The sequence below is a fragment of the Syngnathoides biaculeatus genome, chromosome 8 (genome assembly GCF_019802595.1).
Source record: "Syngnathoides biaculeatus isolate LvHL_M chromosome 8, ASM1980259v1, whole genome shotgun sequence".
Lineage (NCBI taxonomy): Eukaryota > Metazoa > Chordata > Actinopteri > Syngnathiformes > Syngnathidae > Syngnathoides > Syngnathoides biaculeatus.
The window spans coordinates 19,126,112-19,146,410 of record NC_084647.1 but is presented as its reverse complement, the minus strand read 5'-3'; the positions used below and the strand labels follow the sequence as shown (position 1 = coordinate 19,146,410).

General features: G+C 43.2%; 1 protein-coding gene across 4 annotated transcripts in view; it reads right to left on the bottom strand.

Moving 5' to 3' along the window:
* The window catches only part of nectin1b (nectin cell adhesion molecule 1b), a 119,812-nt gene that overhangs the window by 24,611 nt on the left and 74,902 nt on the right, over positions 1–20,299 (bottom strand). For all 4 annotated transcript variants that reach the window (XM_061827530.1, XM_061827531.1, XM_061827533.1 and 1 more), the window contains 4 exons: positions 14,350–14,721; positions 9,354–9,653; positions 7,795–7,912; positions 1,378–1,529 (listed from right to left, as the gene is read on the bottom strand). In XM_061827530.1, the coding sequence (XP_061683514.1) occupies positions 1,378–1,529; positions 7,795–7,912; positions 9,354–9,653; positions 14,350–14,721 (942 nt within the window). The remainder of the gene's footprint in view (positions 1–1,377; positions 1,530–7,794; positions 7,913–9,353; positions 9,654–14,349; positions 14,722–20,299) is intronic.

The window sequence follows — 20,299 nt, the reverse complement described above, 5'->3', positions numbered from 1 at the left end:
GAAAAACACTGGTTTCGACCTTTGGGAACATGCCCGAAACAGAGGTCTGGTTAACCTTCAAATTCAGGTAAACAACATTAAGACGCTAAATTTCACTAGCTAATCGTCTTTTAATCCACACTTCCAACTTCAGTTTGGAGGGGTAAAAATTTTATCTACCAAATTTGGTCAGTTAAATGTTTGTAATATTCATTTTGCCCAACTAGTTTGCTCCCAAGAAAGGCAGCCCAAGAAATAAAGATTTGTACATTAACAGTTTTGAAGCTGCAATGATTTGATCAAGAAATAAAGATTTGTACATTAACAGCTTTGAAGCTGCAATGATTTGATATTATTGTTGTGCATTAATCGGTCATACGTTCGGAAATTCCCCAGCTAGGTGGGTGTACAAATTAATTCTAACCCAACTGGTTCGCTCCAGAGACAGGCTCCGGGGTGAATTGAAGATAGCGCCCCAACAGCTCTATCGTCACACAAATGTGGTTTTGATCGATCGCGTAAACTTTCATCGTTTCACCAAACAACCTGGGGGCACAAGTAAATTCTGGCCTAAGTAGTTGATGACCTGGATAGGCTGCGGCCCGATCGTTCGGCATCTACTCATACTAGAACTGGAAAACCAGCCAGTATTCAAATGGCGTGTGCAAACATCAAGCAGCTGAATACGTTTAAATGAAGTATCCGCTTTCTGGAGTCACTCAACACAAAGAGACAGATGCCGGCAAAAGAACAAAGCCGGCTCGCTTCGTATAAATATAGAAAATTACTTCAGTGCCTTTCCCTTTTTGTCTATGCGAGGCATTGTGTCGCATTCAGGGAGCCTTTGGTGAGAGCTGATTGCTTCCTTGTTTTCCTGTCTGGTGACTAACGGCCGCCTCTCACACCTGAATGATCGCATAATACACCACCATCACCCCCATCAAGAAGGAATAACAAATTAAAAAAAAAAAAAAAAGGACACTGTATGTCAGCTGTTCCCAGAGACAGGATGTGAGTCAGCAGCAAACACGGGGAGCGATAACGCCACCACCCCCGTGTAGAAGGAACACAAAATAAATTCAAGTGCGATGTTCCACCGCCCACCGTAAGGTGGCTGAATCATCCATCCCGTCGATAAAGCCGCTACCTGTTTGCTTGATGTTATTCCAGGCACCGCGCCGTTTCATTTCGCAACCAGCTAGCATATGGATACAGTTAGCAATGTCCGCGTTAAGCTAATACTTAGCCACCGCCAATATCCTACTCACGCACACACTCAGCAGCTAGCTGTTGAAGTCGGCTCAGAGCTTTGTTAGTTGCTTTATCGCTGTCGTTAGTTATGAAGCCATGCCAGGCAGAGCGAAAAGAGCCAGGTGCAGCCGAGGGACATCCGCCTACCTGTGATGTTGACGTCCACGATCCCGGTGCGCGTGCCGATGCCGTTGGTGGCGTCGCACACGTACGTGCCGGCCAGGTCGTAGGTGACGGGGCCCTTGAAGAACAGGCTGTTGTTCTTGATCTCGACATTGCTCGGCAGGGAACCGTTCAGGCTGGAAGGTAACCGAAGGAAAAATTGTCGGGTCGGGTAGGCAGAAAAAACATCCATTTGCACTAAACTGCACGGCAACCCCAGCGGGACCCGACAGAAAGCGGGTGGCCAAATGTCCAAAATATACATACAATATAAAAAGAAAAAAGAAAATCTAAGTGGAGTATAGAAACATAAAAATGAGTTACTATTAACATGAACGTTTTCTTAATAATATATAAAATAGAAAATAAAGGGGTTGTCAATCGTACGCTTAGTAATACCTATTCTGAATGCTTTGGATAATTACGGAGACTTCCCAACTGCTTAAGGTAATTACGCACTTAAGTCATTCAACTGCCTGTTTTTATTTTACTTCAAATCTTATGGTTGCATTTATTTTATTTTGGTTTATTCATATTTATCTATCATCCATATGACTATTAATAATAATACATTACAATGTATGTCTTGCATTAATATAACTCCAAATTAAAATACAATATATAGAGAGGAATTGTTAAACACAAAATTAAAAAAAACAAGTTTTCATGTAAAGAAACATCCATCCATCCATCCATTTTCTTAGCTGCTTATCCTCATAAGGGTCACGGGGAGTGCTGGAGCCTATCCCAGCTGTACACCCTGAACTGGTTGCCAGGAAGAAAGAAGAAGAAACCGGAGTGCCCGGAGAAAAAACACGCAGGCACGGGGAGAACATGCAAACTCCACACAGGCAGGTCCGGGATCGAACCCGGGACCTCAGAACTGTTAGGCCAACGCGCCGCCCATTAGAAAAACAGTTAAGCCAAATAAAAGTAAAAACCTAAAAACAATACACAAAATACAAATCATGAAATGAAAAGAAAATGTACCGCTGTTTACATTGAATGGAAATTTAAAAAATGAAAATCATTGCATTTTTAGGGGCTTACTCTTTGGACGACCAGCTAATTGTCTGCATTTCATCAGGTCGCGCACTGGCAATCTTATTATTACAGGATGGAAAAGCAGTCCTGGAGGAGGTTGGAGGGGGGGTTGGGTTGGGGGGGGGCAGAAAATGTGGCAAAATAAGCGTGCAAGTGTATGCAGGGGAGGTATCTCAACCGCAATCCATCACGCTAAATTGGAAGGAAGGGACCAGGTTCCAACAGGTAACTTGCAGCCTGAGGAGTGATGTCAAAATGTCTGGGTTGTGTTGTGTATGTGGGTGTTAGCTCAACGCTTCTGTTTGGGGGAGGGTGGGGGGCAGAGTCCCCCCCGGATGACCAACTGCTCAAATAATAAAGTGTGAATGAGAGGACGCCTCAGGTTGTTTGCCGTCACGCTGTCGCTTTCCGCTTTCCTGCATTTGATCCGGTCAACCATCGGGTGCCATCTATTCTATTATAATGTGGGTGTGTGTGCGGGGTGGGGGTGGGTGAAAGGTATTGACTTACAAAGATAAGTTGCCCAGTTTCTGTGTTGGCCTTGTTGCACATGAATAGACACGAGTGCCGGACCCCCCCCCCCCAAAAAAAAAAAGGTCACAGAAGGCTTTGATGGCTTGACCACGTGCACTTTTTCCTCAACATCTTTAATGTGAGCCTTTTAAATTTGTATGAGTGTCTCATGGTTATTATGCTTTAATATGATTATTGATTGTTTTTTTTTTTCATTATTTTGATAACTGATTATTTTTAACACTTGTGAGTAGTTGTTTTGACATTTTGTAATTAAGTTAGCTTCTTTTCGCACTTGTACAAGCTTGGTATTTTTTTTAAAGTTAATAATTAAATTCTATATTATTCTCACAGTTCTGAGGACCCGGGTTCGATCCTGGCCCCGCCTGTGTGGAGTTTGCATGTCCACCCTGTGCCTGCATGGGTACTTTTCCTGGGCACTCCGGTTTCCTCCTAAATCCCAAAAACATGCAACATTCATTGGACACTCTAAATTGCCCCGAGGTGTGACTGCGAATGGGGCTGTTTGTCTCGATGTGCCCTGCGATTGGCTGGCAACCAGTTCAGGGTGTACCCCGCCTCCTGCTCGTTGACAGCTGGGATAGGCTCCGGCACTCCCCGCGACCCTCGTGAGGATAACCGGCAAAAGAAATTGAATGGATGGACGGATAAACTTTCAGGTCTAGAAGAAGAATATATAACATTTTATTTGTAGAGCACAAAAAACAGGTAACAACAATCGAGTAACATGAACATGCATGGAAATAAATATATTAAAAAATACTGAGAAATAAATGAGTACGTAGGGGAGTGAAAAAACATCAGATGAAAGCAGAGCAGGAAAGGTTGGTTTTGAGGAACAACTTAAATGACGAGAGGTTGGCACCGTCTCATACGTGATGCCGGCGAAGATGGTACTGAGGTTGCGCCAGTGAGGGGATGGTGAGAGAGCGGCGATGCCGATGGAGAAGTGGGAGTCATTGGCTCCGAAAATTTGGTTTGATTTTGTCCAAGTTGCGTTCCACAATTTTATTCCAGCAAGCACTTAACTTCCTTTTGCGTTTGCATTTTTGTTTTGTATAAGTAAGAGGACAAAAAAAAACAAAAAACGCCCAAAACGTACAATTTGTGAGGCGAGCCATTTTGCCCAGTTAGGGTTTCACGATGGCGGCAGTTTCAGCCGGAAAGAGAGCCTTTCAGTTTAAATCCGTTCCCGTGAGTTTTTCCGAGAGTGACGCAACCCGCGGACCAGCCTGTTCCGGACGCTTCCGTCGCAGCCTTGCGCTGACCTCCACCGCCGAGCCCAGGGGAGCCTTCGCAACAAATCTGGCGTCTCGCTCTCAGCACGCCAATGGCCGTCCCCTCCGATCTGTCAGCGCCGCGCCCTCGTCTTCCTAGATCACATCTCTCCTCTCTGTTGCCTTTATCTCGCCCCCCCCCTCCCCCTCCTGCATCGTCCTTTTGGTTCTTTATCTAAGCTTCTCTTGCTGAAAGCTATATACATATATATATTTATATATATATATTTATTTATGCCTGCATAAAGGCGCCTCATTAGATGTTAACTGGAAGGAGGCTCGTGGCGTGGCAACAATGATCTATTAATCCACATCCATTCTGCTGGCGTGACTTATTCCTTCACCTCGTCTCTGATGAGCAATTACTGCATAAATTGCCACATTTATCTTTGTGTACTTGTGCCTAAAAGTGTCCACGTAACAAATTTCAAGATAAGGTTGTTAAGATAGGGTTGGAGAACCCAAATAAATACATTGTTTAAAGCCATCATGTAAAAAATTCCCCCTTTCTTAACTCAACGCTAATTTGCCATATATTAGTGTAACAACCGTAGCATGAGATTTAATTAATTTTCATGATTAACATTGCAATTCATCTTTTTTTTTTCCATTCAAATCTCAATATTCTCAACTGACTGCTATCTTGCCATATACTAGCATAGCAGTTGCTAGTATTCAAAATGATGACTGGAAATCGCATTCAAATTTGGATTTGATCAGTTCATGTGATATGAGTTATTTAAATTAGCTTTGGTTTTTAGCAAAAGGTTCCCATTCTAAACTCAGGTTGCTATTTTGCTCTATGCTAGTATAGCAGCTGCTAACTTTTTAGCACCTTATCTCGGCTGTAATTGACAGGAATATATGTATTTGATCCAATTTCCATCACATTAGTATTGTAATTCTTTCTTCCATCCATCCATTTTTAATCGAGCTTGTCCTCATTTGGGTCGGGGATGAATTCGAGCCCAGCATAGGCGACTTTTCCCAAAAGGAGCAGGGTACCGACTGAACTGGTTGCCAGTCAACTGCAGGGCACATCTATTCACACCTATGGACAATTGCTAAGCTTCAATGAGCCTCCCGTGTATGTTTCTAGAATGTGGAGAGGAAGCCGGAGAAGACGACCCATGCAACACACAGGAAAAGCGTGCAAACGCCGCCGAGGAGGCCCAAGAATGGAACCCGAAACCTCGGCAGACCTGCCATGCTTCTTGTTTAAAGTCACATAAATTTCTCCAAAAGTCATTCAAAGTCAGCAGGGTTCAATGAATCCTGATTGTTTGACAGTTTCTCCATTAACTCCCTTCCTTATTACCACTACAGCCACGATAACTCGCCAAACTTCAAAACCAGACAGCAAATAAAAAACCATCATTGCCATCATTACTCTAATTGAGGCACTGTGCTCTGCCTCGGGTCGCCTTCTTATCTCCATCACAACAAACAAACAAGCAGAGATAAGGACCACGGCAAGGGCAGTGGAGATATCCTTAGTGTGCTTACACAACTCCAAGAAGTGTCGTGCTTTATACACTAAATAAAAAGAAGAAAACGCCAATGTAATTTCTGTTAAAATTGCAACTGAATGCTGAAGAGATTGACAAAAAAAATAAAAATGAAATGGTGAAAACTATTGAAATGTGAGACTGCTAAAGGCTTGATTAAAAAGATTCTGGTTGTGTTTTAATAAATTTTGCTCTTTTGTCATGAAAAATGTGAACACTAAAAAAAAAAAACAATGGGAAATTTGGAAATATGAAGAATACTGAATAAGATGGATTGTGAATAGTTGGAATAGTTTTCATTTTTGAGAAATGTGGAAGGAGGTAAATGTGCAAGATGTCTCATAAGTCTCGTTCCCGGGATGTCACAATTTTATTTGGACATATTAAATGACAGGAATGCTGCAATTGTCTGGTGACCAGTTCCGGGTGTAGCCCGCCTCTCGCCCAAGGGTAAATGGACGAATGGAAGAATGTGAAAGGGTGAGTTCATTTATAAAATGTCGCCTTTCAATTTAATTTATTTTCATAAAAAATGTTCAGTATTCAGGCGGCCCGGTGGAGCAGCTGGTAAAGCGTTGGCCTCACAGTTCTGAGGTCCCAAGTTTAATCCCGGACACGCCTGTGGCTGCGTGGGTTTTCTCCAGGCACTCCGGTTTCCTCCCACATCCCAAAAACATGTAACATTAATTGAACACTCTAAATTGCCCCTAGGTGTACTGTAATTGTGAGTGCGGCTGTTTGTCTCGATGTGCCCTGCGATTGGCTGGCAACCACTTCAGCGTGTATCCCGCCTCCTGCCTGTTGACAGCTGGGATAGGCTCCAGCACTCCCCGCGACCCTCGTGAGGATAAGTGGTGGAGAAAAAGCATGGATGGATGAATGTTCAGTATTCAGATGAAGAACTAGTGACGACGACAGAAAAAAAAATCATCCGTGTAAGCGCGCCTGATGTATTGTTCCACCTTAAATGTGTCACTTGTTTACAATGAGGGTTGATTGTTGTCCTCTGTACAAATCTGCCTCGATTTTCTTATGTGGGGAGGCCACGGTATCATAACTTTAAAACTGCTTCACCACATGGAGACCAAGCTGGGCGCGCCCACTCATTCTGTTCACTTGTGTTCATTATGCACTTTTTTTTTCATTATCCTTTATTACCCGTGGGTGGGACAAATTTGTCATACACGTGCTTGGTGGGTCAGTGCCTCCCCTAAAAGAAAAGGTCTATGAATACTGTAGAGATGTGCATGACTTTGCATGAAGCTATGAAAAGTTGGTTTAAAGAAAAATAATTGGGGGTTTACAAAAAGTGAAAAAAATGTGGTTAGAACAAAATGAGTTGGGTAAAAACAGCAACAGCAGCAACAGGTACTACAACATAATTTTTTGTAAAAAACGACAATAATTTGCATTAGTAAAATTGGCCTTAAAAATATGGTTAAAAAGGTCAAAAAATGTCAATGAAAAAAAGATGAATAATTTGGATTGAAAAAAAAAGTGTAGGAAAAAGATGAATAAAACATTTTGATTTAAAAACACGGCACAGTGGGTCAGCTGGTAAAGCGTTGGCCTCACAGTTCTAAGGACCCGGGTTCGATCCCGGACCCGCCTGTGTGGAGTTTCTATGTTCTCCCCATGTCTGCGTGGATTTTCTCCAGGCACTCTGGTTTCCTCCCACATTCCAAAAAAGATGCAACATTAATTGGACACTCTAAATTGCCCCTAGGTGTGATTGTGAGTGTGACTGTTGTCTGTCTCAATGTGCCCTGTGATTGGCTGGCAACCAGTTTAGGGTGTACCTCCTGCCCGTTGACAGCTGCGACAGACCCTCGTGAGGATTAGCGGCAAAGAAAATGGATGGATGGATTTAAAAACAAAACATTTAAAAATGTTGCAAAAAGTGGGAGAAAAGAAATGAAGTTGGATAGTTGAAAAAAAAAGGTATATATTAAAAAGAACAATTTTGTTTTTGTTTTTGTTAGAGAAACTAACAAGGTAAGAACAAAAAATTGGGTTAAAAAAAAAAAAAAAACACTCACAGTTTCCACTGGTAGATGGTGACAGGGGGGTTGGCGTCTGCCCGGCAGGTCAGCTGCACGTTCTGGCGGTTCAGGTACCAGTTGGCGTCGAAACCTTCGATCTTCACCTCGGGTTCGTCTGCACACGGGGGGAGGGGGGGAGGAGGGTTTGTCAGACAAATACACTTGTGTTGAACCTCCATGTTGAAAAAATATCAGGAATTTGCTTCCACTCAAAACAGACGTGTTGCGTTCTGTCCTCGCTGGCTGGCTTCACTCCAAAGTTCATCCGGCAGTCTACCCGTCGCAGCCCTACTTCAATTTGTCAACAACTGACAGATTCAATTGCATCTAGCTATGTACTTGTTTCACATGAAATGCACTTTGGTTTGTTTACTAGTGCTAAATAGAAATGTCAACTGTTTTTGATTCTATCAAACATCAACATCAGAAAATAAATACTTCTCAACCCGTATTTATGTTATGTATCATTTTGTTGCTTGCCCCGTCCCATCTTTTATTGACCTGGTTACATCAAGTAATTTTACACATACAGCGTCAAAATAAGTACAGCACATTCAACTAAAACCTACAAATGCTGAAACTACTTTTCTCGCATGACTCCATACTGTATATTCAGGTGCAAAATAATTTAGCTCTGATTACGAGCCCTTTTGGCTCAGGGTGTTTATTTAGTAGGAAAGTCGAGAGGTGCGGCATATTCAGCTCCTCATTTGTGTCTCTCCTTGTTTGCGGAGGCGTCGCTCGAGTTTACTTTCGTTGACTGTAAACTGAAGCCGGTGGGTCGCCCGACAACACAGACGACAAGCTGAGTCCCCCCCCCCCCCCCCCCCCGAGCGCACCAATTTGCTTCTGTTTGCTATGGGACAAACGCTACCAGAATGAAAGATTCCCACTCAACCTATTTTGGCTACCAATTCGGGCATTATAATTGATAATTGTAATTTATTGTGGCGGGCACTCCATGGCTGCATCTAACACAAAGCTCAGTTTATGCCATTTGTGGTCAAAACACGAAGAACAGGACGTCCGCTACGGGAAATTCTGTTACGACGTCCATCAGAACTTCCGTTGTGAGAGATCAGATCAGAGAGATCACATAAGATGGGTTGTCAGTGTCCCACTACTGATTCCTCGACCATCTTTGTTTAGATATTCGTAAAACAGTTTGTGACGATACAGACTAATCCTGTCAAATTTGAAGGTAATTGATGGGAAACTTTTGGCTCTCTTCGAAAACTATGCATCACCATCCAGCCCTCCATTTGTCCACATTGTATACTATTCATCATGTTCCAAGAGGATGGTACATTTGTAAATGAGCACCTCTGTTGGCAGCCATCTTGCTAGCGGAAGCAGTTCAGGTAAATACCGAATTTGTTTGGATTGAGACGGCACAGTGGAGCAGCTGGCCTCACAGTTTTGAGGACTCGGGTTCGGATTCCGGACCTGCCTATTTGGAGTTTGCATGTTCTCCCCCTCTAACGTGGAACAATTGCATTGATGTCCCTTGCACCGTAGATGATCTCAAAGGACTACAAAACCGTGCGGATGCTTACACTGCACATTGAGCACCACGCTGTCGGTGAACCTCTCGTTGCGGTACGTGACGATGCACGTCAGTTTCTGCTTGTGCGTCTCCCGGCCAGGCACGATCTCGTAGTTGCTGCGCACCGTCACCGTTCCGTTCTGGTTGCGCGTCTCCTGGAAGGTGGGCTTGCCCTTGAGCCGGGTGTCCCACCTGATCACGCTGGGCGGCTTGCCGTTGGCCGACACGCACGTGGCCACCGTCATCTTGCGGGGCTGAGAGCGGGCCACGATGGTGGGCGTGGTCAAGGTCATGCGAGTCATGGGACGAGCTGTGGACACAAGGTTGGTGGGGGGGCACAAAAGGCATCGACACCTTAATGAAATCAGGTGGAGCTTTGCGGAGGCGTGGAACATTTCGGGTACATTTTACCTGTGGAATTTTGGGAATAAAAACACAAGCTATAAGTAATTTGGAGGGGGTCATAAGACATCCAAGTTATACTAAAAAAGAATGAAATTTTAACAAATTTGTTTATAAGTGGAACTTAATTGAGTTTTAAATATTTTATTGAGCAATCATTGGACTGATGATTTATGGCATGCTTCCGATCTCGCTAAGATCGGCATATTTGTTTCCGGTTAACTTCCTACTACAATAGTGAATACATTAAATAGTTTGAGAACTTTATCATAATATAACGGGAGGTAAACCTTCTTTGCACCTGATTGAGTCATTATAATAGCAAAATTTGCTTCCCTCTGTTTTCCTAAAGATCCTTGAGTATGGTCGATATGCAGAATACAAAGGAGGGTGTTTGTTACTAAGCATATAAAAATGTATGTAGTAGATATTTCACCAGGGAATTCATTATACTGCTAAGGTTTGACGGGTTTTAGCCATAAACACCGCACTGCTGCATTTATTGCCCTTCAGATACTTGAACGCGTAACTAACTTGAAGCTTAGTTAATGTTTGAACAGCTATCTGTGAATTAAATTGTTACGTTAAGGTAGTTTACGCCTCATTTATCAAGATGGATGAATTTAGATTGTGTAGTTTTTTTTTTTTGTTGAAAATCTTGCATCCTTTTTTTTTTTCAAGAGCAGAATCATTGAATCCAAATGTATTAATCTTTGGATTATCCTCCAGGAAACTTGCTTCACGAGTTTGCACGCACTACAAAAGCGGAACAACTTTCAACAGTCAAGACTTGTCAAGTGTTTCAAGTCCAAGACATGTTGAGTCTCTTGAATACCACATCAAAGCCAAGTCTTTCCTAAATTTGTGTCAAGCAAGACCCGACCGAGCCTGAAAATAGGTGGGACAAGTGTGACTCACATCAAGTCATGTGACTCGAGGCCCCCGCCTCCAGTAATTTAAACTCATTAAACAAAATAGTGTGTAGATGAAGTGCGTTACCTCCCAGGGCGGCGTGCTGTCTAAGTAAGCAAAGCAGCTCTAATAAGGCAAAGTCGTGCTGCTTCCTCAAAGCTGAAAAGAAAAGTCTCCGCAGATGGAGAAGCGCTTGGGCCGGCCCAACATGCACACTCATCTTAGTCAAATCCTTTGTGAGGTGCCAATTAACAATTCACTCTTACGGCATCAAAAGGCACACTTGATCTGAACGGAATGCAAAGAGGAAACCCGCTTGAAGATCTGCAAAAACCCACCATGCTAAAGAAAAAAGAAAAAAAAAAAGAAGCGCGCAGAGAGCTCTTGGATTCTAAACCAATATCTAAGAGTTGTCTGGGAACAGGGGGCACTTTAGCTAAGTGCTTTTTTTTTTCTTCCAAAGGAAAACACATCAACCCTTACTGATTTGTCTGATGAGATCTGTAATCAAAGATGCCCACTTCTTGGGGTTTTTTTTCTTCCATGAACAGATTGTTCAAGTCAAGTTAGCCTGAAGTGGTCTTAAAGATTTCAGCCTCACCAGCCAATTTTATTGATCAATGAGAGAGGTGCACCAATTGGGTGAAAGAAACGGGGGAGTGACTTAAAGAATTAGGGAAAGCTGAGATGCAAAAGATATGAAATCAAACAAGGATGTTTTTTTTTTAAATATAATTTACTGTTCCATGATGTGAAAGCCCTGTAGCTATATTGAAAATGTTTCTTTCATTCATTAATCTTGGGAGGGATTGAGGGTTGCGCTGCTAGTGATAGCGGTGGGCTCATTCAATGGACCTTTCTGACCTGTCAATCACTCGTACAATAATAGCCAATCAGATAGCCGGATTGTCTCAACCCCTGGCTTGACACGCCCCTCTCGCCATATTGTCCCATAAGCAATGCTGGTTGTCAGTAGCGTGCGCTTGGAAGAGTTAGTGTTACGAAGAAAATGGTCCTCAGATGCGCTTGGGGAAGGTGCAATTCTGATGAAAGATATCCGGCCACATTACAAAGGGCCCAGTTGATTGATTTTCCAAAGCCGAAAACACAGCTGACGAAGTGTCTACGATGGATTAAGGCTGGCGAAAGAGCGCACGTACAACTAAGTCTGGACAATATCAACAAACACAAGGCTGTATGTTCGAAGGTAAGTGAGAAGTATCTTCTCTGAGTTTGATTTCATCGTTGCAAGAGAACAACTTTCACTTTGTTACTGTATCACTGAACTGCTGAATGAAGTGTGTAATGTTTTATGCCGAAATATCGGGTTAATGACACGGAAATGCGCGATCTCATGCAAGAGAAATGTCTATTTCTATTTTTTATCACAGAAGACTTTTAAGACAGAGCACTGGGTTCCATTACGAGCAAAGTCAAAATTTTTCATCTGGTGACTACGGTACTGACTGAGTTAATCACCATTGTTTAAATGCACTTGTAGAAAATCGAACTTAACTCACTTATAAAGAGTACAATGATATTACTTTCCAAGTAATCTTTATATGCACAGTACAATTCCACTATTTTATCCTCTTGGATTTCAATATGAAGTTTGTGAGGCGTCAAATTTTTTTGCCTGGATCGCCAATTTCGCTGTAACATTGCATCCTGCTCCATCCAAAATCTTAATTCTGTGTACATATCCTTGCGTGAAATAGTTGAGACCTCTCTGTAGAACCTTCTTGGACAAGTCTGGCACATTTGGCAAACAACATACCGCAATGTTACCGGGAATACACGATAGAGAATCCACTTCAAACCTGTTCTGTTCAGTCGCCATTTTGGAAGATTGCGGGTGATAGCAACTGTAGCTAAGGGTGGCGGAGCTGAACACCGCCAGTCGGAAAGGTCCATTAATGATGGAAGAAGTTGTGTGGCATTAAAAGTTCGAGAATGACATGTTCAATGACATAAAATCAAAGTAATAATCTATGCTAAATGGTGGTAGTTTAGATTTACGTATATGGAGCGACTATGAAGGTGATTTATCTATGCAGAGCATAGGAGCCCAGAAATGCAATGTGGTAAGGGGATACATTGCTTCAAAAGTTTACAAATGGCTACAACGTAAATGTTATTCTCTTGCAGCCTCACTCTCGCCATTTCCTTTTTAAAAAGAAAAAAAAAATAATACTGTGGTTTGAGACGTTCAAAGGGGTGACGTCACCCCAATAATCGCACTCCACCCGTGGCGGAGTCATCGGCGGCTGACACCAAGGTTGCGTTAACACAAACTGTGAAAAGTCTCTTTATACAAAATGCTTCAGAGCGGAGACAGCAAGGCGATTCGCTGGAGGCGTCCAAAGCCATTTTGGCCTCACATGAGCACCGAGCCCACCGCGCGGCCACCATTCTTCAAACGCTTCACTAAATTGGAAGATGTACCTTTGACCGCACTTTATCTGACTCCGACCAAAAAAACGTTCAAGCGAAAAGAAGATTAATTTGACAAAAACCTTTGACCATCTTTGCTGCTGTTAAAAGAACGTTTCAGCAGTCCCATCATTTGCTAACATTAAAACAAAGAAAAAGTTTATGGAGGAGCCCCATTGTGTATGTCGAGGCTAGTGGTAAATATTCTCATAATGGTAAAGAGAATTTATTCTCCTTTTGGGAAAATGAAACGTAATTTGGACCCCCATCTTGAACTTCAACCACTATGATGAAACCCTAACTCTTGTTTGAAACCCTAATCCTGATTTAAAATGCGAAATTGCAACTGTTTGAAACCAACTTGTGGATAATAAACAAAAACATGTTACCTTATCCTGAAGACTCCAAATTGTCTATTGGTGCAAATGTGAGTGCACCTGCAGAAGTTTGCATGGAAATTTATAGAAAACGTTCAGAAAAGTTATGGGAAATGGATGTATTATTCATGTCACTGTTTATAAAAATGAGCCTCACGTTACAATATTATTTTAATGCTATCTTGAAAATGAATATTTGTAGCCAGCTAAGAGATTTAGCATATCTACACTTGGGAAAATAAATAAAGACTCACTACTAAGGCCGATAACTAGAACGTTGTACTACATTTTGATTCAACTGAGGGGGAAAAAAATTGTCTTTTTTTCTCTTTTTTTTTTTAAACCTAAACATTTCAAAACTAGATACAGAGAAGAAAATAAGTATTTGAACACCCTGCTCTATAGCAAGCTCTCCCACTTAGACATCATGGATTCATCAGTCGTGTAAACCTGGTGAACAACTACAGGAAACGTATGACCTCTGTAGTTGCAAACAAAGGCTACTGTACCAAATATTAACATTGGTTTTCTCAGGTGTTCAAATACTTATTTGCAGCTGTATCACACAAATAAATTGTTAAAGAATCATAAATTGTGATTTCTGGATTTTTCTTTTTATCTCTCTCACAGTGGACATGCACCTACGCTGAAAATTTCAGACCCCTTCATGATTTCTAAGTCGGAGAACTTGGTGTTTAAATACTTATTTTCTTCACTGTATTTTAGGGTTGGAATTACAATACTGTCATACAGTTAAATGGCATAATTTTTGCTCACGGTTATAAGACAATCAAAATCTGATCCTCACGCTCGCTGTACCATTACCGCTAAAAACACATCATCACACACAGTCTGTCTACCTCCTGTCTGCGACTTTCTTACCAAAGACGGTGAGGTTGACCATGTTCTCGCGGTTGCCCGCCGGGAAAGTGGTGTACTCGCAGATGTACGCCGCCTCGTCGTTCAGCTGCAGGTTGGAGAAGACGATGGTGGTGTCCTCCAGCGAGGGCGTGCGGTGGCGCACGGCAGCTTGCTTGAAGCTAACGCGTTCCTTGAAGGGCGGCAGCACGGAAACGCCCAGGGCCGGGTTGGCGATGGCCACGTTCTGCTTGGTGCCGTTGAGGAGCTTCTGCCAGGTCACCTGCGAGATCTTCACCGGTGGGTTGCTGTTGATGAAAATGCAACGCAGCTCCACCTGGGAGCCCACAAAGCCCGACTTGCTCGAGTCCATCTGGACCATCTGGCCACGACCACCTTTGGGGGAAAAACACGGGGAGAATTATCAGGAACTGTGGTGAACTTCTTATGACGTCAAGTTGACAACTTCCAAGGGATTGAATTTGAAATTTGAACCCTTAACCCAGTGGCACGGTACGGTGGGGCAGCTGTAGAGTGATGGCCTCACAGTTCTGAGGACCGGGGTTCAAATCCCGGACCCGTCTGTGTGGAGTTTGCATGTTCTCGCCGTGCCTGTGTGGGGTTTCTCCAGGCACTCTGGTTTCCTCCCACATCCCAAAAACATGCAACACTAATTGGACACTCTAAATTGCCCCGAGGTGTGATTGTGAGTGCGACTGTTGTCCGTCTCCATGTGCCCTGCGATTGGCTGGCAACCAGTTCAGGGTGTACCCCGCCTCCTGCCTGTTGACAGCCAGAACAGGCTCCAGCACTCCCCACGACTCTTGTGAGGATAAGCGGCTAAGAAAATGGATGGATGGAAACCTTAATCCTATGCTTCAATACATTAAATAATAATACAACAACCGTAACCAGACGTGATCGTTGTTAGAGTCTGACTTAGCTCAACTTTATTTTCACAACATGAATATGAAAAGTGTATTTCTTTCACCCATTCATGGGCAGGGCGGCATTTTTTTGCCTTATTGAGATACAAGTCTCCTAACAGGCCACAATCAAGGAAATACTTCTTTTTCGTTTATATGATAACTTTAGTAATTTATAATCTCATCCGAAAAATGGGACGCTGCCCGTGAATAGGTCGTCAACTTTTTAACTCTTATTTCATTTAGGGGTACTGATTTCCGTTGCCTTTAATTGACATTAGGATGATGAGAGGACCCTTGGAAAAAAGGTCTTAAAACAAGTTGGAGAACCCCCTGCTGTAGACTTAATGAGGATGGAACAAGGACAAAAGCGTGACCCTGGGATTCCCATTTAGCACGGAAAGTCAGAGAGTGGTCTCAGCCTCCCGGTTAGGGACGTGCATCCACAGCAGCACGTTGAAAATGTAGGCCCACCATGCTACTCGGGCACTAAAAGCCAAGCGTGGGTATGGGGGGATGGAGTGGGTCGCTTCCTCTACTCAACCTCATTCGAGTCCGCCGGGGGTGCCGCTCCTGATGAGATGGGAGGTTCCCGGCGAGAAGTAATGCATGGCTAATGAATGGAGTTTGCAAGGACGACGAGCCCACGCCAGAACCGAGTCGCTGTGTCGCCGCGCACGGCTGACCCCCCTCCTCCCTCCATCTTTCTCGTGCACCATCAAGGCTGTCGCAGTTTTAATTACCTTTTAGTTTCTCCCATGAACTGCCTGCGGCTGCTATTAAAGCCGCGGAGGCTTTTAATAAACACGACGGGAACATGCGCGTTGTATAGAAAAGCTATACCAAGATATACCAGGTTAGTGCGTGTCTCTGGGCAATTCTGGAGTTTAGTGTAAAAAAAAAGATACCGTCACTGTTTTTCTTTAGCAATACAAAACAAGTTAATTGAGTCTATTTATTCAGCTGCGGATGGGAGAAGGGATCCATGGGGGGTTGGCTTTTATTTGTAACCGTTTTTGAAATAAAGAACATTACCCGGTTATTATGTATGTGTTGTGTGAAAATGGGCTTTCGAAAAATGTTACACAAAGATAAAAGCGAACGCACACAACGCTGTGGGGCGACCTCAGGCCGATAGCTAATGCAAAACCAAACCCTGATTTGAAACCTTATCGGCGGCTTTAAATGCAAACACTTGAATCCTGAAACTTTGTTTGAGACCCTGCCCCAAGCTTGAAACCCTAATTTGAAAACCTAGCCGTTCTTAGTTAATTATCCTTACCCGTAGTATTGAAGCAAGCTGCTGGGCTGGCTTGCATATTAGAGCACACCATCGAGTTAATGTACCCAAGTACCCTCGATACGAGGAAAACCACATTTGGTTCAACCCGCTTTGTCTTTGCCACATTTTGTTACCCCACACCCCTTGATTTACTGTATGTTCACTTGCAGGTGAAGTCTGATGATGGCCCATTTCCTGACCCTCCAAACCCCCCGTGAGGCTTCGGATTTACAGCCAGCCGTAATCAGCCACAAGGTGCGGACCATGACTAGCTGCGAGGGGAAAGTCCCGAGTTAACGACTCATAAAGCCACCAGTGAGTCATGTCGTAAAACCTGAAACTAAACATGTTGTGCTACCAAGCAAGTTGTACGTGGTACTCTTCCAAAATTTAAAACCCAAGCTCAAACCTTAAACCCCCAATTTAAAACCCTTACCAGGACTAAAACTTGAAACACTGATTTGAAACTTGACAGACTTGAAACCATGAAAAGGTGTCAACTCTGAATCATAACCCTAATTTGAATTCTTAACCTCAACCTAAAACCCCATCAATCGATAACATAGATAAGATGGATAGATGTCATGTCTCCCCATGTGTGGGGAAAAAAAAAAATCACAGCAGCTTGATGGGAGAGGTGTTGTGTCATGTTCCAACAAGGACATATTGATATTGTTGTACAGAAATACATGATGTGTTGTGAAGCACCGGCAAACATCACGCTCGTGGCAAACTTCGCCGTCGAACCAGTCATAGTCGTAGTAAATAAGCGGGAGTGCATTCTATCTCCGACACCGTTACGGTGAACACACTTCATTCTCGGGCGGAACGGCGTGAAAAAAGACCAATTCCATGCATTGTTATGACTTTCTCTCAAGCACGGCCACCGTCAAAGAGACTTAAGTGACAACCTTTAGAAGTTAGCGAGCGCAACATCATCTTTCATTTCCCCCGCACCACATCTGCGGAGATTTGGACCCGCGTTGCCCACCAGATGACAGATTGATTCACTAACGCACTTTGACAGCAGGCACTAGCAACCTTGTCATGTGTACCTTGAGAAACACCTGTGTCCTTGTGCACCTCCGCTCTGCTTTATCATCGCTTGCATTAACGGGCCAACGCTGCCGGCCATATGATATTTTATAAGACGGCAAACGCAATTTACCGCATGACAGCGCTGGTTAAAGTTGGATTTCCAGCCCCTTTCACAATGCCTGCTGACTGATTGTGTGTAGATCTAAGTAGATTCGCAGTGATCCAAGACATGCCAATTGACCAAAGTTGAATGGAAGCAACAGGATTCTTTATGGTAACTGAAGATGACAATTTGCCGGTACGAAATCTTGGGTTCTACATTTTAGATGCACAAACATACTGTAAACAGGAATGGACTCAAGACCATAAATTCAGAATTGAAGAAGTCTTTTGTTTCAAAGGTGAAACAAATTCACCAATCAAGAGTGGTTCCAGTAGCCTCTAACTTATGCGGATTCTGTGTGAAAGATTGCAACTCAGAATACAGTTAGAATAAATCAAATAGGGAAAAGCCGGGACCAGGTGTCAGGTTTAGCAACGGAAAGATACTTGTGCCACCAATGTCGTGTTTAAGTTGAATATTTAGCAAAACCTCTGCTCACCAAAGCTGTTTTTTCCTGTGTTGCTCTAGTGTTTGAAAGGTATCAACGGAATGGGAGAGAGTTGCAGTCAACTGTTTGAAAATCTACAAATTGGGAACCAGTCAACCTATGAATTTCTGATATATCAGAGGGCGGGTGAAGGCTGTATCAAAGGAAAGAGTTGAAAACCGTGACCGACCAGGAAGGTTGTAAGGTTTCAACACTTGAGATCCTCTTCTACCACCTGATTATGTTGAATACAATTGGAAGGTAGGTGGCTATGTTAGAGGAAACAGCAGAAAACGTGTGAAATTCAACACCTGATGCTCACACTTGATTAGCTGGGCTCTGTTTAAGAGAACCAGGCTGGTAAATTGCATCTCTGATATGTTAATTTTGAGGAAACGCTCACCCCTTTCACATTGGCCGTCAAAGGCACCTTATCCCCTTGTTCCCATTCTGTACGAAAGGTACTGACATGCGACATAACCTTGAAGATGACTCACAAACTCGGGGGAGTTTGAGAGGCAGGACAAAAAATGTGTAAATTGGATTAGGTGAAATCCAGGACCAGTAAATTCAGCATCAAACACATCTTTAGTTGTTGCATTGAAAGCAATGATCTTTACTCCCCCCCCCCCCCCACCACCACCCAATTTCTTCTTCCATGTCCCTGCTATGTGTGAAAGGTCCCGACAATGAGTAAGGGGTTGAAGAAAAACCACAAACATGCAGACTGCTATGTGAAAAGGGAACAGACAGAGACTAGGGTGTGAAATTAACATCAGAAACTTTTGAAAAACCCAAGCTACTCTAATGTGTTTTGCAGAACCTCTGTGCGAAAGGGACCTTTTTGGGGTCTTGTGCCTTAAAAATATAAACCTAGTCAGACCCATAAAGACTGGCAGGAGGATTTCTGGTGTGAAATGCTGCAGCGCTTCCCATCATCATTGCCACCCTTTCTCCTTTTTTACTGACTGAAGCAAACAAACAAGCCCTCGCACAAATGGAAACCAGAAGACTATGCATAATTACGTAGCCACAGAGCCCAAATCCCTGTTGTCGGAGGGCCACGGGGATCCATGGGGACTTGAAAACTGGAAGAGTCCTTGACTGACATGGTGGCCGTATAATTATAGCCTTACATGGAAAGGTAGACTTTGGGAAGCATCCTGAGAGAAGGGTGGAAATTGGGGGAGAATTATCGGCACTGTTCGTTTAAGGCAGCTTTGTGGACAGAGTGCAAAGTATGAATCGCTTTCAGGTGAGCCCATTTGGATATAAAAAGAGGTGGGGGTGGGGTGGGGGGGCATCATGAAAACAGCTGCACAGCCGTCTGCGCCACTGCTGATAGCAGGACCCCCGAGGCCTTGCACCCAAGCATTCAGATCCATTCGGACCCAGCAAGCATCGGCTTTGTGTTGTCTGGCAAAACCCAGCCATCTGTCACAACCACTTTCCCGTGTTCTGATAAGAGTTGTCACTTTTACGACAAACGTGGCAGCGGGCATTTTGATTTTTCATCTCAAATGCAGAGAGAGAACGTTTGGCCAATCGTATCATTCTCCTCATCCATCAGCAGAACAATAGCGCAGTGCCTTCAAATGCGACCACAAACCAAACTGTCACCATCAAAAAATTATATTTAACTGTATAACTTTTGGACTTTTTATTAACTCACTTAAGCATTCTAAATTGTCTTCAGAAAAATCAACCGGTCATTAGCTACTCACCCCAAAAAAAAATCTCCATTTGCATATTTTTGTGCTTTTTGTAACACTCTAAAGTGCCACCACAGCCCTGACTAATAGAGGAGAAGTAATTAGTGTTAAAGACTGTACAGTGAAGGAATAGATCTCGACTGAGAGACTAAAATCTTTACATGGAGGAGGTATGATGCCCTATGTTATTTATGGAAGTTGCAGAAAGTTTGAGAGAGTCTTCAATGCATTTTTTTTCAAAATAACCTAAGTCATTTCTTTGTCAGGGTAATAAGATGAGTTTGAATTGAAATGAAAGTGTATTGGGATTGTAGTTTGTGTTATATCCTTTCTGAACGATTAATTTTTGGCTAATCTAATCCTTTTTGAAAATGACAAATTTCAGTCTTTATAATTAGGAGGCCCTAAGGCTAGCGAGAGACGGTA